Source organism: Botryllus schlosseri, chromosome 3 (assembly GCF_051294905.1).
Source record: "Botryllus schlosseri isolate E-star chromosome 3, Bs_hap1, whole genome shotgun sequence".
Classification (NCBI taxonomy): domain Eukaryota; kingdom Metazoa; phylum Chordata; class Ascidiacea; order Stolidobranchia; family Styelidae; genus Botryllus; species Botryllus schlosseri.
This window is the reverse complement of record NC_137238.1, coordinates 18,506,852-18,528,763: the sequence shown is the minus strand read 5'-3', so window position 1 is coordinate 18,528,763 and position 21,912 is coordinate 18,506,852. Positions and strand designations below refer to the sequence as shown.

The following is a 21,912-nucleotide window of genomic DNA, read 5'->3' as shown; positions in this document are numbered from 1 at the left end:
CAGAAACCTACTCAGCCAAACCTAACCCCGGACCTCGAGCAAGGTAACTAGCAATGTCACTGAGTCCCTATAACCCGGCATCAGTTGAAATCTCTACCCTGCTAGGACGCCAGTTATGCTGCGACGTACCAGGCATATGACTTGGATCTTGATCCTATCCACGCCGACTGATATGGGTTTCAAAGTTGAACGTTGTACAAAAATGCCAGACATCTGATATATACACCCCTGCTATGGTGGAAATAGTGAAAATCCCTAGTACTGTAAGGCTTGTTTTGTATACATCCCATTCGTAATGCAGTCGCAATTGTCTTCCACCAAACTTCACACTATAGGCCTATCCCTTCTTATTACCCTGTACGTAATGTTTAGCTATATTCATGTGCGTTTGGGATCGGGATTCGGGAATATTGCCTTCATACACCCAACGCCCGCACTGTGTACACTACACAGAGATTCTGTCTCTAACCAATATAACTGTCTCTTTGTAATGACAGGAAGATGCATAGTTGCCGATCAGATTTTATGTTTATTCAAATCAACACGCGAAAAGAAAAATACATGTCGGTTGATTCTTTCTCTGTGGCGTCCTGGTAACTGAAATTGAAGCGATGTCGGGTTAGGCTTGATATCAGTAGAAATAACCGCGAAATATTTATTAAAGGCTATGTAAGTAAGCCGACATGTTTCTGAGCCTTGATAAATAATTCATCGTTTGAACAAGGAATAAAGTAAAGGCACATTCGCGCACAGCACACGAAATAGGACAATTATCCTTGGGCTGAGGATATTATCAATTCAAACGATAATAATGAAAGCATGCAACTTGATGCAGTATGGCAAATATAAACATTCCGAAAAATCGCACGTAATATATAGGGCAGAGTTAGCTATTTGATTACAGACATTCACGGTGATGATCGTAAGTTACGAGTCTGATGAAATTCATTGGTGGTTAACTATATAGTAGTTGCTGTCCAAGTGTGAACATTGATTATATTGATTGAACAATAATTCATTAAGCCTTACCTTTAATAGATGCAAGTACCTCTCTGACCGCCGCATGGGGAAGTTGTATCGCATAGCATTCCGGACGGACAGCTTCTAGTGAAAGTACAACCTGCGAAAATCAGCAATTCTATCATTGAATAATCAGCTAATGCTGTGACCGGGCTGAGTAATCTTTTTATACAATGAATCGCGATTCGTGTGGTGGTATTATTATTATTAATTGAGAATATGTGATAATGATGGGGATCTTCCACATCTGTTAAACTTAAGGCAAGTTCGTCTATCACATATCGGTATCAATCCGAGAAAAAATATAGCGAGAAGATACTTACACACGGCACTGGCAGCCGCAATCATGGCAAGAAACATGACACCCTTCAGTAGAAGTCCCATCGTGTTGACGAATGTTTGAGCTGTAAGATCTGCAATCTAGAGATACAGTTGATATCAAAAGGTAATTAGACTCACTGGGACCTCACGAGTCGTACGTCAAGTCAGTGAATATATGAGTAAATAGATTTACTTCTGTTGAAACTGCCACTGTAGGCAATTTCAACAGAGCAAGTGTTGTACTAAGTTGACGCTTGTAAGATCGCTTGCGGGATTCTAATGATATCTCTCAGATATGCGAAATTAACGCACGACCAAAACCGTGAAATTAACGTTATACATATCCTAACACCTACCACGACCCTCACCTAGCCCTAAACTTAACCCGCATGCTCAGCGCCGGGTGGTGAAGCATCGCGTGCTCATTATATCCACGGCAAAACTGTGCCGGGAGATTTGTCAAGAGACAAGATATGGTTCATGGTTGAAAATTCCATGGTATTTAAAGGCGACTGGGGGAAGTAACGAGAAACGACTTATCGCGATAAAAATGCTATGAACGAGCACCACAGCTGTTTCTTGATAGTGAACATATGCAGAGTGAATGTGTATCGTGACTTTGCATAGGGGCTTACACGCTTAGTTCTCAAAAACTCATATTATGCCTGTGATAATCCCATGTTGGCCAGAATTTACTACTGACAAAAAGAAAGGAGAATACGTTATTTGTGCTGCCCGACTCTTAATGCCAATGGAATATGGCCAGTAGGCTATACCTCTGAGACGATAATTATCATAAGTCCCTCAAAAGTTTGGCATTCGGAATTGTGAAGTCATTATCCTTCTGTGGCATTCCCTGTGTGACATCAGTTCGTAGTTGAATTTAGTTGCCCCTCCCAATTTTCAATATTATTCCAACGAATGCTTCACGGTAAGTAACAACATTCCCATTGACAGGGGCTGAGCAAGGAGAACGGAATGTGCCTTGTCGCAAACAAGTCATTGCTAGCAAAATCCTTCCATCAGAAAATTGGAAAGATAAAAATAAAATTAGTGACCCCTTTAAACTTTTGTACCGGCTATACGCCCCCGTGTTACTTTCTCCGCCCTCGTTAAGATTTTGATTTCCAAATCTGGGCGTGATTGTGTGTGTGTGTGATTTTTAGCGTGAGGTCGTTTCATCGGTGAAGCCACACCTCACCCCGATTAATTCCAGGCAGTTCTGCCCGAAGTAATACCGATGCTTTTATATGACAGTACTTTTACCGGGTTTCACGTAGCATGCGAAATTTGTAGCAGAGAAATCGGGCCTATTAATACCCTGTTACAGTTTCCCTCAAATCGTCACAATCATAGTAACGTCTATAATACTGATCCTTTACAGTGGGAATGAAGCTCTACTACATTCTCGATAGGACCTCATTTCCACTGCGAGTCACTACCTAGTTGGGCGTAGCTTTTATTTCTAACCGTATTTCCTTCGCCTACCTCATACGCGAAGTTCTTTTTCCTTATCGGAATCGAATTACATATCTGACGAGTCTATCAATAGAGGAAACAATCGATTGTGATAGATTTTGCAGGCGGATTCTTCCTTGCATGCATTGTAGCCTACTTGCACACGAAAAGACTTTATAATTGCTCGATGTTTGCGTTTCTTCATGCTAGTCAACTACAAAAGACATCGCGACAGGTGTATAAGTTGGATTCAGGTATATATAAAGGCATAATGAATATATTTTGGTGTAGGCCTATGGCTTAATCGTACCTGAAAAAATAAATCAACAAATTTCATTGTCTTCATGCACAAGATCTCTTACTACTGTCACAAGATTTACGAATGAATTATAATACGTAGTTATTGTGATTCATAATATCTTTAAACATATTCGAATATTTGAACACTAGATGTCTCGAATTCTATTTGGTCTAACCATAGTGTCCTATATGGTGTGGACACAAGCAAATCTCACGGCTCAAGGAAATTGGTCGACGTCACACTTTTTATTTGTCTAATGGCAATTTACCGGTAATTTTTGACCGGCATGCCGGGCATGAAATTCGATAAAACAGGTGTCAATCGAAAGCTACCGCGGTGCTGATTGCGAAAATATAAATTTTATTTTGCTCGTGGTCCTGGAACCCCCCAAAATTAGCGTCGAATGTTGCATTGTAAAGGAGTTTGGTATTGTGACGCAACCATGTCGTCTGTGAGCAGGAGAGGAGCAGCTCCAGCCGCAAGCGTATTGGCCATCGTTGCACAACCGATTGAGCATTCCCACTTTCACTCTCGTGCGCACTTGCTCCTGAGCTGCTCAGACGGCATGATTGCGTCACAATACAAAACTCCGTCACAATGCAACATTCGAGGCTGATTTTGGGGGTTCCAAGACCACGAGCAGAATAAAATTTATATTTCCCAATCAGTATCGCGGTAGCTTTCGATTGATTCCGGTGTTATCAAATTTCGCGCACGGCAAGCCGGTCAAAAATGACCGTCAAATCGCTTTTAGCCAAATGGAAAGCGTGACGTAGACCAATTTCACTGAGCCGTGAGATTTGCTTGCGTCCACACCATATGGGGCACTATGATCTAACACAGGGGTTCTCAACTTCCCTCGTATAACGGGCCGCATTGTAACAATAAAAGACGCCGCGGGCCGCATAACATTATCGCCACGTATTTGTGGGCTACTATTAAATTTAGGCTACTGTAGCCTATTTACCAGTCTTATACGGAAATTTAGTACATTTTAATGCATTCTAAAGCAATAATGGACAGCGTTCGTAAGTTTTCAGTTGCTGTTTTTTGTGACAATATCTATCTTTCAGCCGCGCAAGTAAATCCCTTCATGGAGCGTGCGCATAGCATTCGTTGCAAGTCGGTATGTGCACCTTCAAACCTTTCCACCATAGAATCAAGCCTCTGTTTCAATGCGTGAGCGAGCAAGTATAAAATTACGTTCAGATTACGTTATTCGTTACAGAGGCCATTATCACTTTGAGCTCTCAGTGATACGAGAAGAAGTCTGGTGTGCGCGGTCATTTCTGAGCAAACCAATCAACCCATCTCATTTTTTCCATGACTGGAGCCCAACACATAGTTACAGAATACAGCTTTCTCAAGTTGATGTTTTTTCACTGGTCGCCTTCGCACGTTTGCCCCGTCAGCATTTACTCTGGAAATATGTCCATGTCCAATCTGATAAAACGCACTTGGATAATTAGCTATTCAATGTGTGTGAAGTCGGTGGATTCGTCCAACCCTAGAGGCTGAAGTAGTCTACGTGGCAACGTGTTTCAGAACACGCGATAAAACATCGACTGAGACTGCGCTGTTAATGTTCTGGTGCCGATTGAATCAGACAACTGTAGCTTCGAAATTTGTCAGGTGATGTTGTGTTGGCCTTGCTGCTAAGTTGCAGAAACAGCGAATATTCGCGCAGTACGCTGAAGTTTTATAGCAGTCACACCTTCTCTCGCAGATTCTTGGGTTTAGCGATATTCTAAGAATTTTGAACAATGCGTCGGTAACGTCGTCGGCAATTTTAACAATGCCTCGAAATATGGATTGCTGGGCTTGACACCTAGCTAGCAACGTTTTACCTAAGATGAGGCGATATGTATAACTCCAGAAGAAACTATCGTGGCATCATCTTAATCTTCTACGCTTCGTTACAACAACTGTTCTTCGACAAATATGACACATCGGTCTTCCATAACAATACTGTGCCAGTAGCAATTGCGTTCATAATGGAAGATGTCGCGGGCCGCAAAATAATCGTCGGCGGGCCGCGGGTTGAGAACCCCTGATCTAACAGGAATTTGTGTACTGTGGTTATCATGCCACCTTGTGTTCATACCGTTTTTCGGCTTCTAATAGGAAATCCATTGTGTATAAAATCGATCGACTCATCGGTTACAGGGACTCGTGGGACTCGTGTATAAACGTAGTCAAGTTTCAGTTTCCGATTGTTTAAATGAGGCAAATCTACAGAGACACAGATAGGCTACTTGTTAATAGCATCCATTAGCCCTATGCACACGACTTGATTTGTTTCGTGATATTTGTCCCATCTACACTTATTGGCATATACGTTCGAAAGCTGCATCTTGTGCCAGAAAATGCCGCTATTCTGAATTGCACGATGTGGCGGAAATCATAGAAATCGGATATTTACGTTTAAAGTGCGTTTGGCTATGAACAGTTTATAGATAAAAAGATGACTAGGAGTGATATTGGTGTCTCTAAGATGCTGGTAACAAGCCCATATGGTTTATGATATCGATGTCGTGACGCATCAACTTCCCGACTAGCATAGATCTATTCTGAATGAGCGTGATAAATACCTGTTCGCCTGTATTTGATTCATCACGACAGCACCAGCGCAATACAATCTACCCTATGGTAACTCGATCACCTTAGTAGATTGGATTACCCGTTCACCACCATGCACTGCTAGTGTCGTCAACTGCATGGCGGCAGAAGCGACAATACGAAGGTCGCTTTTAAATATGTTGCCGAATTCTAATCTTAAAACTTGGTGCATCGTGTAAAACTTACTCCCGCTCTCGTCATATTTCAGACACACAGAAGCACACTAGTCCACCTAAGCTGGTAAAACCAGTGCTGGATGTGGACGAACGCGCGAACATGCAATGTGATAACATGCGATACTTTAGCAGGTGGATCGTGTGCTTAATTCACATAGAGATAAGTATATATCAACAGAAACCTGCTCACCCCAAGTCAGTGACCTGTTTGGGTATGTTTGACTCTTTTATGCTATAGTTTTGAAACATGATTTTGTACCACAAAACACATCTACATTGTTGGCATAAAAAGACACGCAATATTGTAAAAGACTTCCTTATGTAGCTGATGATCCATGATGCAACTTCTACAGAAACTATATCAAGGTGACCGACTGCCGAACCAGCCGCACACAAAAGAAACGGTCAATAGCGCAAAGCATCGCTAGTGCGCCATATGTAGGCAGTATAGAGCACGGCTGCTACAACAACAGTACATAATGCATTGTACACGTAAAATGATCCACTTCTCCCATGAGATATATCCTCATACGAATTGATGTATTTGAACTAACTAGTATAGGTGCGAACGAAAATATGGTTAACAAGAACCTGGTGGTGCTGTTCATCGATATGCATCACCTATATACGCTGTGATGGAAATCAGTATTCGACACGATTTTCGTCTACGCTACAGCGTACCTGCATCCAATAATGTGGCGAAAATTTCATAAACCAATTCTTTATACTTACTGTGCGGCCGGGTAAAATCGGTCTGGATTTTCACTAAGATGGATAACGCAGAACGAGGTCTAGGTCTGTAATGCAGACTAAGCCCACATGGTGCATACTGCACTTGTTGATCACATAGGACGGAAAAGAACGCGACTTGGCTCTTTGCAGTCGCGCTGTATCAATAAAGAAACTCATGAGCAATCTTTATCCTGAATGAGCGTGATTAATAGCCGTTCGCTTGTCAAGGTATTCCCTTCATCACGATACCAGCGGTGCTACTTGATACAGTCTACTTTCCGGTAACGTGAGCAATAGCGCGTTTACCAGAACTTTCTGTTGCATCTACCGCGTAGCGACAGAAGCGGCAATATGAAAATATACATTTCTTGAGATGAGTTTCAATTGCTGCGTTCACTCATGGCGACGCGTTCTTTATTGGTACAATCCGTAAAATACATGAGGATAGGTAAGCCGAAAGCCCCGAAGGACGTACGCAGAAAAAATGATAAACTCAAATTACGAATTATTATAATAGTAAGATTCCTTAAGTGTAGCCTCTTCAGGTCACCATTGTCCAATTGTCCTGATTCCACCACCATCAACTTTACTAACATTAGAACGACTTTGGCGTCTTGCAATGCAGACTTATATAATATTAAAGTCGTACGTCACAGAAAGTCGAGTTCGTTGAGTGATTGATTTGAACCCTTGTCTTGATCACTATTGTGTCACTGAAGATTTTGTCTTGTTGCAACAGCATTTAACTGCATATGATCATACATGTCCATTTATTGATATCCTGAGATCGCTTCTAACGTCAGCAATATCGAACATACCCTACTGTGTAGCCTAGCCTACACTATAAATATAGGTGTATTTATCATATTTCCGCCATAGCAGGGGATTGTAAATGGGGTGAAATGTACTTTCAGGCTCCCCCTCTCAAAGGAGAGAAAATGAGTCAAACACTTCAATCCTTATCAAGATATATTCCATGGTCTAGTGCACTATGGTTCTTAACCTTTTTTCCTCCAGCGTCCCCATTCAATAATGGCCTAGGTCTGGCGCCCCTCCCCACATTTTTAAGAAGAATGGTAAAAAGCAATGGTTAAGAGATCTAAGTGCGGTCGGACTTTAATATTAGAAGTAGGCTATTCCGCAGTTGAATCGCGCGCGAAGACCACTCGAATAATTAACGATAAAATAATTGTAGGCCTATGTGCTATATTCGGGATCGAATCAAGGTTGTTAGAACAACCATCGGGTACGGGCTCATAAACCACCTGGTTCGAGCCCGATATATAGGCTACTATTCGTCCCGAATTCACATCTGCGATTGATAATACGGGAAAGTTAATTACATTGGGTTTTATTTTATTGCTTTGTGTGACTATAGTAAATCAACTGTGAATGTGGTAGAGATCTTTGCTCGCTCACATTGAATTTAGTACTGCACCCAGTTGTTAACTTCAACAGGTAGGCTATTCCAAACAAAGCAACATATTATACATACAACATTCATGTGAGGTTGCGGGTCACAACACTAAACAATCGCATTCTTTATGATTACGATGGAGAGATATTCCGAAGCTTTAATTTTGTAGCTCTCAAATACAAATAAAATAAGGTGATCATTTTGACCAAAAACTTCGAAGCATGTTTATTGTACAAAGGGCTCTCACTCTAAAAAGTGGCAGAGTCACTCTTTTTTCGATTTCGACACGATGTGCGCTGCGAGATTTACTTCGGAACATTTTGTGAAAATAACCCGAGCTAGAGTGACGGAAGTATTTTAACGGGGAATTGGCGATCTAAAAGTACGCGCAATTAATTTTACATTAATTGTAATAAACCACTGCATTTGTGGAATCGTGTTTTAAACATTATCGGCAAATATTTCGCGAAGAAAAATTTCTGGATTTGACAAAATATATCGAATGTAAATTCGCAAGGAGAACTCAGGTATATATAGAACTGTTGTTTAACTATATTATCATTAGTCCCTACTGCACCCTCTACAGCGACGCCATTTTTCTTTAGCGTCCCCCATACCACCCCCTGAGCCCAGCGTCCCCCATATAGCCCCCTGAGCGTTTCAGCCCACCTTCAAAATCCAAATCACCCCTTGGGAGGCGCTGGTAATAAGGTTGAGAGACAGTGGTCCAGTGTAATGGATTCTGTTTTGCGTACCACCTATTTAGATTCCTTGGGGTGGTACACGAAAACAGAGCCCATACATACACCCCTATATATCCATAATGATTGGTGTATTCGACTTGTTCACCCTTGTTTAAATGGGTGTGGTAGCACAACCTTATGCCTGTTGTTGTGGCATAAGGTTGTTTGGCTCTTATCACCTGTTGGTCTTTTGCACCGCACGGTCAATAATGGCTTAAAAAATGAAAAGCAGTCGATGATGGCGTAGGTATTGGACAGACAAAATATTATTTTCAAGATAGCATTTCAGTGAAAAGAAAGAATATCAAGGCCAGAAAAAGGAAATTTCGGAGCGGTGGAAAATACCATAGGCTGTTTGTTACTATTGCTGACTAATTCTGTGACTCCTGTATAAGTAAACAAGGCTATGTTTATGAGTCTGCTGTGTCTTGTGCGCATTGTGAAGAGGGTGGTGATTAGGCCTATTGAATGTAGCCATCCGGCGATAGTGCATGTGGCTAGTTGTGTGGTGTAATGTTAATGGTTGTGATGTGGAGAATTTTCAAAGTAGGCCTACGCTATAAACGCAAAAATGTTATCACAATTGTAGGGGTATTTTCGAAGAACGCTATGGACTAGGCCCAGTGTTTAAAATGCAGGCACCACATACGATTCAAGCAATTGGATTAGCATATGCACCGATTATGGTCGTGAGGACGGACAAAACAGGCCATATTTTATCCTTACACTGCTAACGTCACCACCACCACAATTAAATCCCTGATTGACTCCTGATATCATTTTCAAGGAGCCTGCATGCTGCCTATGTACTAAACTATTTACTAAGCAATGTATCGATAGAACATGACAGGTTCGCTTTCACGTCTTAAAGTTTTTATGTTGGCAGCATCTTGGCTGAATCAGCGAGAGAGAAGTTCTTAAAACACAGTGGATTAAGGTTGAAATATTCGTTTTGTTAATTCCCCAGCTCAGCTGACTGGGTCGTCATAGTGTCATCAAAATGCTCTGTATCGTTTGACGCCTGCAGAGCGCATCGTCTTGAAATGCGCCTCGCCCGCAACCGGTTAGTTTCGCGCTACATGCCGTAAATCGCGGTAGCCATGAATGTGTTGTCGGCTTTCGACTTTACGCTAGATGGTGCTCGTTCCAGCGCCGCGTCTATCTCTGTCGACAAGTCGGTTGCGGTGTGATCATAAATCAAGCTGAAGCTGCGCACCGCCAGCGAACCGTCGAAAAGATTTTTGAATAGTAATGCGATGTGGTGGTCTCTGAAATGGAAAGATGAGTGAATTATGATGATTGAATGCTGTGGATCGTAGTGGTTGTGGGTAACTTTATAGAGTCACCCATAATTAGATGAACTCATGTTTCAGCAGAGACGGTTAGTACTCTTTTAGAATGCTAAAGTATCTGTTTGTTTACTCGCATTACATGGTAAGGAATAAATTTCAAAAATTGCACCTTATGTTGGCAGCATAAGTCAATTTGCATTTGTCACATGTATGCATTTTGGAATTGTGATAGCTGTCAGCTGTCACCACCGATCGATCGACTAACTAGCCTACGGTCTGCGACGCCCTCCCAATCTACGTATCCAAACGACTCTCTTGATCTCTCTTTCAACTGTAATTGGATACACTTACACATTAGTATCACCAACGAATATTTTGATCACCTCTGGAATTTGGTCAGCTTTTGGTTTACTTTTGTACAAGAGTTACTTGCAATCATCATAACCACACAGATCAAGTTTACTTCAGACACGTCCAGTATGTATAGCCACTGACTCCAGAAATTAGATCTATTTGCAGATTCATTTGTATCGGGGAATATTTCTTAATGTTATCTTAATATTAATATTCTTAATGTTATCATGCACTATTATGAATGAAGGAAAAGCGTGGACACATTGTAATAAGGTTCAATGTATTCTTTAAAGTTCAAACGTTCTCTACAACAGCACACCAGTCACATCGCCTTCGCGCCCGTTCTCCCTTCGCGTGACCGAGACACATCTAATCATTACGTTAATCACAATCACCATCATGACAGGAACGCACGTTATAAACGCACATAGATTCAGATTCAGGCATCCGATCGCAATGAGAGGTTATTACAATCACAAGAAGACTAAAATACAAACCTGTAGGTTGTGGTTCTTGAGCTCAGATCGGTTTGAGTCACGTCCAATTTATTCCGCGGATTATCTGTCGATGTCGGAGATATGATGGTAACTTCCTGTAGTCCGTATAGAACTATGTGGTCGTAGGCCGAGGTGAACTCTTGCTGACAGAGGTTGAAGGTCACCTCGTTCACAGACGAATGATGAAGTACATCTAAATATATAACGCATGAAAAGCGTTTGTGATACAATTGAAGTGCTACGGATTGAAGTCGATCAAACATTGTCAAGTCTAGACTGTAATTGGAACTCGATCCTATCAGTTCAAATCGAATGACGAGATATCATAACAGTAGCTTCCAGCTTCTCAATTGGTAGATAATAGGTTCAATCCCAGGCTGGGTCTGACCAAAGACTTGATTTGAAAACTGGTATCCATGGCTGCCCCGTAGGCACGCAGCACTATGGGATTGTGTGGCGAAGAAGAATTGTGGTTCAGACTCAATAACCCAGTGGTTCACAACCTTTTTTGACTGATCGCCCTCTTAACAACCTCAACACAAATTATCTCCCCCACATTAGTGGCGAGATAGCGCAGTGGTATAATCCGCGGCTGCAACACCAATGGGTGCGGGTTCGAGTCCGACCGAGGTCGACTTCCGAATTCCGATACCTAAGTGTTGGAGGTTTACCTAGGCTCCTCCTCGCCACCTCATTCGCGTCAGCGGTGTCTTACAAAAGCCTAGAGGTGGGCCGTGCTATAAGTCGGCAGTTACGGAAAAATAAGAAGAATATCGGCCTTGTGTAAATGACCATAGTAGTCGACAAACACCATGAATACCCCAAAACAAACAAACAAACAATCTCCCCCATATTAACGGATTCGAAAAAGTGGACATATAAACGATCAGTAATCTGAAAATCGGCAAGATGCCAGCCTCTCTGGCGACACTTTGCGGCCTCGAAAGAAAAATAAAGTACATTCCTAAGTATTCAGTATCGAATAGAACTATACTGCACGCGATTGTGTGAAAACTTCACTCATAAAAGAATTGAAAATTTATAATTTATCTCCAAACTATTTTCTACTTTTAAAATTCCAAATTGTTAAAAGTAAGTAATTTCGCCTCAAAACTTGTTCTAAATATTGTGGAAACAATTGTGGCAACACTTGTTAAGTTGTGCAATAGGGTTGTCCAAAATTTGGAAAATCTTACAAATCCCCCGTTGTAATGTCTTATTCTATGGATTATTGATAAAAAACGACACTGAGCCTGAAAGGAGCTCACAGGAAGGCCGTTAAGATTTCGTGCAAAGCGTTTGAAAGTAGCTGCCGAAGAACGGGCGTGCCACCGACCATAGAACGGCGAGAAGACTAGTAATCACGAAACCACGGCTCTTGATTGGCTAATCAGCTATGCTTCAATGACCACGACAGCAGCAGCTTGCTGATTAGGTGATGAAGGAGTCTGCTACCGGCGGCGATTCTGAAAGCGCATTGTATGTAGGCTGACAGATAATGATTTAGGATTGATTCAGGGTATGTTGAGGTACGAAATACATGATGAACAAACAAAAGCTGCTTCACAAAAACGTCTAAAGCATGACTGCTTTATTGTGAAGGAAGCCGCCGCGTAGCCTATATGCCTTGTTTTCAACGAGGGAAACCATAGGCGCTTATGCAAGTGGCGACGGATTCCTAGTTTCAGAAAGGATATATCAGTATTGAATACATATATAAAGCTTAGCAATGACACTATAATTTGTGTGATCTTATTGGGCTCGGGTTGTAGTACATAGTTGAAGTTTTGAAAGCTCTAAGGATCGGCTGAATCAGCGGGTTATGTTGGGCACTTGTCAGATGCTTCCATCAAACTGTATTCACTTGCAAGTGTTGTCAAAGTCCTTGATGATAACGCAGAAAAGAGGTGTAAAAGTAAGCACAGACTATGCTTGATATGATATACAAACTATGCTGGTTACTGTGCACTATGCAGCATTGTCTGTGCTACTGCTTACCTTTACACCCCTTTTCTGCGCGATTATTAAGGACTTTTACATAACATATCCAGCATAGTATGTGCTCACCTTTACGCCACTTTTCTGCGTTATCATCAAGGACTTTGACAACACTTGCAAGTGAATACAGTTTGATGCAAGCATCTGACAAGTGCCAAGCATAACCCGCTGATTCAGCCGATCCTTAGAGCTTTCAAAACTTCAACTATGTACTACAACCTGAGCCCAATAAGATCATACAAATTATAGTGTCATTGTTAAGCTTTATATTTGTATTCAATAATGATATATCTTTTGTGAAACGAGGAATCCGTCGCCACTTGCATAAGCGCGCAGCTTTCCCTCCCTCGTCGAAAACAAGGCATATAGGCTACGGCGGTTTCCTTCACAACAAAGCGGTCATGCTTTAGACGTTTTTGTGAAGCAGCTGTTGTTTGTTCATCATGTATTTCGTACCTCAACATATCCTGAATCAATCCTAAATCGTTATCTGTCAGCCTACATACAGTGCGCTTTCAGAATCGCCGCCGGTAGCAGACTCCTTGATCACCAATTCAGCAAGCTGCTGCTGTCGTGGTCATTGAAGCATAGCCGATTAGCCAATCAAGAGCCGTGGTTTCGTGACTACTAGTCTTCTCGCCGTTCTATGGTCGGTGGCACGCCCGTTCTTCGGCAGCTACTTTCAAACGCTTTGTACGAAATCTTAACGGCCTTCCTGTGAGCTTCTTTCAGGCTCAGTGTCGTTTTTTATCAATAATCTATAGAATAAGACATTACAACTGAGGATTTGTAAGATTTTCCAAATTTTGGACAACCCTATTGTGCAAGTATAGGCAAAACGAACTTGAGCGCACCGAAAAAGTATAAGTACTTCGTTACTGACGATGTCTGTCTGATGAATCTAATAAATGCCCTTTTATCAACTCCATGTTGTTTAGGATTCACACTGGTACATCACTAGTTACCGGAGAGTAAGCCGGTTGCCGAGGTACCGTCGCAGCACACGATCAACTCATCGAAGGTAAATGGTTGTGTGTTCGCGGCCTCTGCGTTCTCGACAGTGGTACGTAATTCGTCCGTAGTCAATGTCTGAGTCGTGTCGCAAATCCCTGGTATAACGCTCGCTAACGCAAGCAATTGGCAATCCTGAAATACGGATGGTATTTACAGAGGTGGTCAAATAGTTGTTATATCGTAGCCGCCGGTGGTTGGGATACCTTTTTATAAGTTAATCGGTGGTGGCTACTTTCGCAATGCCAAAATGCATCTTCGCGACTAAAGCAAAATGACTAAATGACACGCAAATGGTTGCCATGTTCAGAAATATATTCAGTTATCGTGGTACAGGGGCTATATTTCCCATGCAAACTAATCCGAAACTACTTACTACTTTAGAAGCCAAACGTGTGCAAAGTTAAGTAGTTTCATCTACCAAACTATCAAGTATAGAAGCGAAAGTAGCCTTAAACATAACCACCACTGGAAAATGGATCCGAAAGGAGTAACAAGCATATCTGAAAGACAATATTTGATCAGGTTCAGCATAAAATCAGTCGACGGGGGACTGCTGTTAATCGCTATTTTCCAGTAATATGAACATTGATGATCATTAGCAATTCCGATTCATGCCAGGCCAGGAGCATGCGGAGCTATAACAGGGGGTTATACTCACGTTGCAATCGGCAAAGAAAACACCGTCTGACTGCACGGACATCAAAACTTGAGTTGCATTTCCGACCGTTGACAACATACCGAATATGATGACAGTGTTTATTTCGAAGTCTCCGGGAGCCATGTCTCTTCTCTACTCACAGTTAACTAGGATCTGAAAAACTATAAGGCATAATCTTTGAGTTCGGTGGTCACACCTCAAGTCTTGCAGAATGGAAGTCATGGGTTCAGTTCGACTGGTCCTCATAACCCAGTCACTGGCGAATAAAACCAGTGCCGGTCTCAAGTTCTGGTGAATCGGCAGGGTCAAGGCATGAAGGGAATCCAGCGTAAACTTTCAGCCAAATTATGATATGGATCAGAGGGCACTGATCAGCTGTGGTATTTCTACCTCTCGCGCTCGCCCTCCATTTTTGCAGTAGCAGATAGATTCCTAAACTTTTTTAGTGTAAAAAAACTTTTAGATTTGTTTTTTTTAATTTGCGCGCCCTCTGTGACCTGGTCTGATAATAAAATGAACTGCAATATAGCACACAACGCAGAAAAATGAAAACGAACTAATCGGTAACGGAGCCACGCAAAATGAAATCAACTCAACTCAACCGAAATTAACTGAGTTGAGGAAATTTGCCTACAGTTAACGTCTAGCCTAGCTGCAACTGGTATGATATTTAATACAATGTTTAAATAGTGGCAAAAGAACAAGCTGGAAAGTGGTGTAATAGACTATGTGACTGCAGAATGCGATAATACCTGGAAACTCCGGACTAGAAATTGTCAGCTTCAATTTCGAACTAGATGATATTATGCTATATATAATCTGACAACATTTACGTGACCTTGAAATAAAACACTAAAATTTACACTGCCTTTTCATAGACCACTTAAAATGTAGTGCACAGACCACGAAAGGGTTCACGGCAGTGGCGGCTCGTGACAATATCGGGTGGTGGGGCAAGGGCTGCGAGCGACTTTTATCAAGATGACGTCACAATGGTGTTTTCCAACGTAAAAAAGTGACTTTATGATGGTCACATGAATTTCCCGACAACAGTGATTTTAACGTAGGTGCCGCGAGAGGTTTGCCGGTGAGCCGTGACTTGAAGTGTGGTAACAAATGTTTTATTCATTTATTTTTAATCAAAGGATTATTTTACAAAATGTACGTGAACTAAGAATCGTCCCTATGCCACGAATCAAGTATCAGGTCATCCTTAGTAGCATGCGTTTTGATTTCATGGTAGAGTTATAGATTACGCAAATCGATAGACCCTAAAATCCGACCGTCACCCCAAATTCGAAATCCGGATCCAGTCCGGCCAGGTAAAAAAACATTGAAATCCTGCTCCTGCTCCTGAACCGGACTGTGGCCATCTCTGGTTACGACCAGGTGATAATAGGCAACCAAAGCGGAGGCACCCGGCGTACGATTGGATCAATAGACTGGACAACTTCTAGACCTCTCATTTTCGCTCTAAAGGCAACTGCGTAAACTACGTACGGAATAAAGATTCAATACGATTCATGTTCGCACTTGACTTGACCTGACTAATTCCAATGACTAGAACTCGAGAGATTGCGTAAGCCTAACTGGAAAGGTCAACGAGTTCGGACACATACGCAATTGTTATCTCATAGATTGGGCCTGTCATATTGAATCCAGAACATCAATGTGAATGGTCTTTGAAGAACTAAGGACAGCAGCCTCGGAACTTCGGTCTCGGATAGGGCTGGGCACAATGATTCGAGTACTCGAATCTGAATCGAGTATTAATTTTAATGATTCGAGTCGAGTACTAAAACACGATTTTTTCGAGTACTGAAATTATACGCTCCTCGCCACTTAAAGTTAATTTATCAACGAGAATTGTATATTCGATACTAATTTTCGCTATTGATGCCTTGAAACCTTGATTGACCGCATCGTAGCATACGAAACATATAGTACAAATCTACGAACGCTACTGGAAATAGCACATTTCCGAAGTCATGAAATTCCCCCAGCATTGTCACCAATTGCAATGAAATCGTTGTCGTCGAAAAAATACCAAGGTATGTTTAATGTAATGGATAACAGGCATTATATTCTTTGTGGTCGCATAAAAGATATGTATTCGAACTTTGACTGATTACATTATGTTATGACGTCATAATGAGTGATACTCGATTACTCGACTCGACTCGAAGCATTTTACGTGATTCAGAATCGAATCACTCAGGTACTCGATTTTGCCCAGCCCTAGTCTCGGAACAACGTAGGACATTTTGGCCTTGAAACTGGAGACTGTGACACAACACATACGACTCACTGTCTATAAGTCTGCTGCGAAATCGCCGTTGGAAAATATATTAATATATAAATACATGAATAAAAGCCGTAACTTAGTATACTGTTACAAGAAATCATCGAGAAGTAGCATACGTAATCTCATAACCCATTCCGGTATGGTACACTGTCAAAATCAATGCAAACAGACGAACACCGAACTTTGAGTAAAATAGATCGAGGAATAGGCTGATCGAATGATCAGCTGTTAGCCGACATCGAAAATGAAATAGCTATCGCAATTGACAGGGGATTGTAAGCAAATGGTTTGAAGGCCACAATTTCACAGTGAAATGGACATTGGCGAACATAAAATTATGCGAATACTTGAATGCAAACCGAGAATCTTGGTTAGCTGTTTCATGCGATCATCGAGATATACCATTGGAAATATCATCACCGATCTCGTTATGGAACGCAGACTATAGATTAGCACAGACCGACACCGGCTTTTGCGTGAGATCCGCAATGGCGTAGGTAGGCTAAGTATCAGATCAGCGCGCATCTCTACCATACTCGACCTCGAAAACGAAATAACTGCCTCAATCATTGAGTGTCAACTTTAAGACTTGGCACCGCGTTCGATACTAAAATCAAGACATACCGTGTGAAAGCTCATGACAGATCTAGGTATGGAACATCGTTAAAATCAATAGAGACCAATAACGGCTTTTGCGTAAATTTGTTGGCGATAAATGAAGAGTCAGCTCTTACTCGACTTTGGAAACGAAATTACCACCCACATAGTTCAGTGACAAACTTAAAACTTGTTACATCGGTCGATACTAACACTTACCGTGCCAAATGTCATGACCGATCTCGGTATAGAACATCGTCAAAATCAATGGAGACCAATACCGGCTTTTGAGTAAAATCCGTTTGCTGTACTATGTACATGATAGATCAGCACACACTGAACTTCGGAAACGGAATTACTACCATTATCTTTAAGTAGCAAGCCTAAAACTTGGAGCAGTGTTAAATACTACCTTCACGACATATCATACCAAGTTTCAAGAATTATCATGGTGCGAAACACCGTCAAAATCGACCTATACCAGCAAAGGTCGACTCAACGCATATTACGGTAACCGAGCTCAGATATAGATACGATTGTTACATCACACCTTAGGGGCGAGTAGGCATATTTGCCCCGGTTGCTCGGCCATTTTACGAATAGGAGAGAGTAAATCACCGTTTCTTTATTGTGCGCGGCTTTGAGAGAATAGATAGTGAAAGCTTGTTATGAGCGCTACCGGGGCAAGCCCCGGCTAGGCATTCACAAAGCGAAAACACAGAAGAGAATTCGATTTTCGCAGAGACTTCGCTATGTATGGGCGTTTGCAAGCGAAAGCACAAGAAGAACGCGGGTTTCGCTGTGATCTCGGTATATATTGATTGCTGTGCGTCTATAAATGGTTAAATTGTTATTGAACAGAATTTTAGGTGGGGCAATGCCCCAGTTGCCCTATAGGACGAGCCGCCACTGGTTCACGGACCCCAGTTCAAGAACATCCGCCGTAGATGGATCTCTTCTGAGTCGCACTAGCCCAAATAGCATACTCATTCCGTAACCGAAAGGCATCGAGCCGAATAGAAATAGCTATATAAGCTCGCCTTATCGCCACTTTTTATTTTTCCACACTATAATGCTATACACTATAATCTTATCTCAGTTTGCTCAGTTTAAATCTTTAAATTACAATGTTCGGCGCCAACCAGAAGGCAAAGGAAGTCAAAGACGCAGTCGACGTTAGGACCAAGTTTGGATTAAATTAATTGAATTGGTATATATATATTACGATTGTTGGTGAGGTGATTATTGATACATGGTGACCTGCCGATAATTTTTATTTAGTGCCTCGCATACCACCCTATACCTATCAGGAGCGACTTGACTGGTAAGACATACGTCAATTATCCAACATTTCCAAACATAATGTACCATAGTCGATTGTCTGATCAATTGACCAATGACCATGCTTACAATATTTAAACTATCACGTCACGCTGAAATACTGGCTAGAGAGAAATTTTATCGCGAATATAGGACTGTTTATGGATGGAATGAAGTATTTTATGAAGTAACTAGATACAACTAACCATTGCGCAACAGTTAAAGTCGATTTAGAGCACGTATAGTATATTTTAGACGACACACCGTTTTGTAACACTATAAATAACCCAACCTATACTTGCGTCAATGAGGTATGTTTCGCAATAGTGATCGATGTCGAAGGTTTCTTGGATCATACAATATTGGCTAACGTCCAAACCAGCTTAGATTAATCTTCTGTACTTACAAGAGAAAGGGAATGAAGATACCTTCATTTGAGATCCCCCTACAAACTTGGATTGAATTTACAGTATCAATCCTTTTTAATTCTGAGACTCCTTATCGAATACTTCGGAAATCTGGCCAAATTGCAGTAAATTCGCTCACTCCATGTACTCTGGCCTCTGACCGAACTGCGCTCCAAAGTTACTTGGTACATCCTGATAATGACATTCGAAGACCTTATAGTAATAACAGCTTGTGAGTCACATCAACAAGTTTATTACGAAAAACCTCACCGTCTAAAATTCGCGACGGTTATAAACAATTTATTCACACCTGCCTTGAATGGTTTGCCAAAACAACAATGGGCAAAATAATTAGACACTGGTTGTTCTTTGTCACGGGGTGTGAACAGCCTGTTATTTGATACACACGAGACAAGCTAAGGCCGTAAGTATTTTATATTTCAAGCTTCTGGATATCAGGTACGTAGAAGCCTGATTGAAATACGTATATCAGAGAAGTTATAAAGTTTTTAAAATGTATATGGGAGCTATAATACCCCATAACACTACCAAGTCTTTGCCTATATAGTTAGACTTGTCTCGATTTGCGGGACATATTTATACTATGAGATGCATCAAATCGCAGGTGTAGCATCATACACATGGATAGAAATTTCACCTATATCTGTATTCTGTAGTGTGAAGTATTTTTGGAATGCTCAAAACACATAGCTTATGATAAATTAAAACGAACTGCAAATGCAAAACTATACCAACAGCACGCAAACGTTGCGCAGCAGCATTTTCTTCGCTCTATTCTGTGAACTAATTTATACGCAAAGCACTTTCTCACTCGATGTGTTAAATAAGTTGGTGTTCTTGGTAAGTATTACTTACTTAATTGTGTTTATGGCAACACTGTTGGAATGTGTGTGAGGTACTGATTGATTGCAGGCGACTGATTTAAATAGATAAGGATTATTCGGCCCGCCTACACACCGCGATATCGTGTTCCAATTCATCGTGGCCATCGCATATTTTAGCTTGGGATTGCTAAAACATGTCTCGTGAGAGATGACGAATGTTCAGATTAAACGATTATGCTAGCAACGTATGGGTTCGCAAATTTCTCTCCAACAATCGTCTGCAGCAATCACGTGCACCAAGGGATAGGACAAACTTGGACAACTATAATATTTTCAGCTTTACCAAATTGATTAGAATTGGAAAAGTAGCTACACATTTCTTTGTTAAATTAGATTAGAAATAGAATTAGAATTAGAATTATTGAAAATCACAAAAAGTTGGATAGTGAAATTAATTCCGAATCATAAAGAAATGCAACAAAAATCAAGTCAAAATTCATATCAAATCAGAATTCAATCTTATATGAAAATGTAAATCGGCTCGTTTCGAACTGAACAGCACTCCTGTAACATTTTCAGAAAAAAAACATATTAGATTAAAATTAATATTGAAGCACAAGGAAAGGACGTCGTGTATTTTTGTCCTTGATGTGTTTTTTTGCGGCATATACACCGACTCGTGATATACTTACACACAGAGCGGAGCAACATAATTACGCATATAATATGGATTCCCGGGCACAGAGGAGTGGGGCAAAACGAGCAGGCTGATCAGCTAGCCAGAAACGCAGCGTGCCCAACGTCAGCTCGTGAGGTCGAACAAATCTCGCTGTCAATCAAGGAAGTACGACTGCAAATCGCCAAACACTGTGAGCAAAGATGGAATGATGAATTCAAGGACTCAGATGAATATTCGCAATATCGCGAAATATTTGCTTCGTAAACAATCATGCCAAGCTGCAGCATATCTTCACGAAAAATCTCATCAATTCTCATGATAGTGCAAACGGGCCACTGCAAACTCAACTGGCACCTTCGCAGAATCGGGTGTCATGACACGGGTTTATGCGATGCGTGCGATGTCAACGAGACGGTCGACCACTTTTTAATTGATTGCGAACGCTACTCGACCCACCGCGATCACTTGAAGACTACAGCGGCGAATCTAGGCATACCGTTTCAGCTCAAAAAACTGTTATCAGACCCACGGATTTTACTGCCAGTGGCTGAATTCGTTATCCTCACCGGCAGACAGTTGTGACCCTAATGGATTATCAGACTCTTGAGACCTGGTGTAAAAGGCCATAGTAGCCGAACACCATATTTACAATACTAACAACAACAACAACAACACACAGAGAAACATTCCGCAAATTAGATTGCCGGTATTTCGCTATAATTTGTCTGGTTACAAAACTTTAACTATCCAGGGGTCCAGGTCTGCGATAGGGACACGATACCAGTTGACTCATGATGAGCGTTTAGAATGCGTTATTTCAACACTCAATATAGTAGCGGCTCAGTGGGATGCACGTATACGTCGCGGTATTGCGTTTCCGGCCAGGTTCGCCAGGATGCGATATTTTTGGGGGGTTGTCAGATTATAATTGTACGCATCACTGCAGATGTTGTCATGACATCGTCACAACACTGTGGTCCTCTTCTTTCATATCTTGATGATATTTAAGTTTTTAAAGTCTCAGAATTTCCTACTTCAACATGGCGAAGTCACCGTTATGATCATACAGGCTTTGTGCACCACTACACAGATATTGCAACAGTTCAATGCATTTATTCGGACGCCGTTTTCTTGCTCGCTCTCTCTTTTATGATACAGT

The 21,912-nt window shown here is 41.4% G+C and overlaps 1 protein-coding gene and 1 long non-coding RNA gene across 2 annotated transcripts; both read right to left on the bottom strand.

Annotated features, from left to right (window-relative positions):
* Positions 1 to 509: 509 nt before the first annotated feature.
* LOC145435005 (uncharacterized) lies at positions 510 to 1,501 on the bottom strand. Its single transcript, XR_013913664.1, has 3 exons — positions 1,344 to 1,501; positions 1,030 to 1,120; positions 510 to 597 (listed from the first exon to the last, which is right to left on the bottom strand). It is a non-coding gene; the product is annotated as an uncharacterized LOC145435005 (long non-coding RNA).
* An 8,137-nt stretch (positions 1,502 to 9,638) lies between these two features.
* LOC145434999 (uncharacterized) lies at positions 9,639 to 14,941 on the bottom strand. Its single transcript, XM_080312253.1, has 4 exons — positions 14,601 to 14,941; positions 13,894 to 14,074; positions 10,931 to 11,123; positions 9,639 to 10,055 (listed from the first exon to the last, which is right to left on the bottom strand). The coding sequence occupies exons 1-4, from the start codon at positions 14,721 to 14,723 to the stop codon at positions 9,863 to 9,865; spliced, it is 690 nt and encodes a 229-aa protein (XP_080168379.1). The 5' UTR covers positions 14,724 to 14,941; the 3' UTR covers positions 9,639 to 9,862.
* Between the last annotated feature and the right edge of the window lie 6,971 nt (positions 14,942 to 21,912).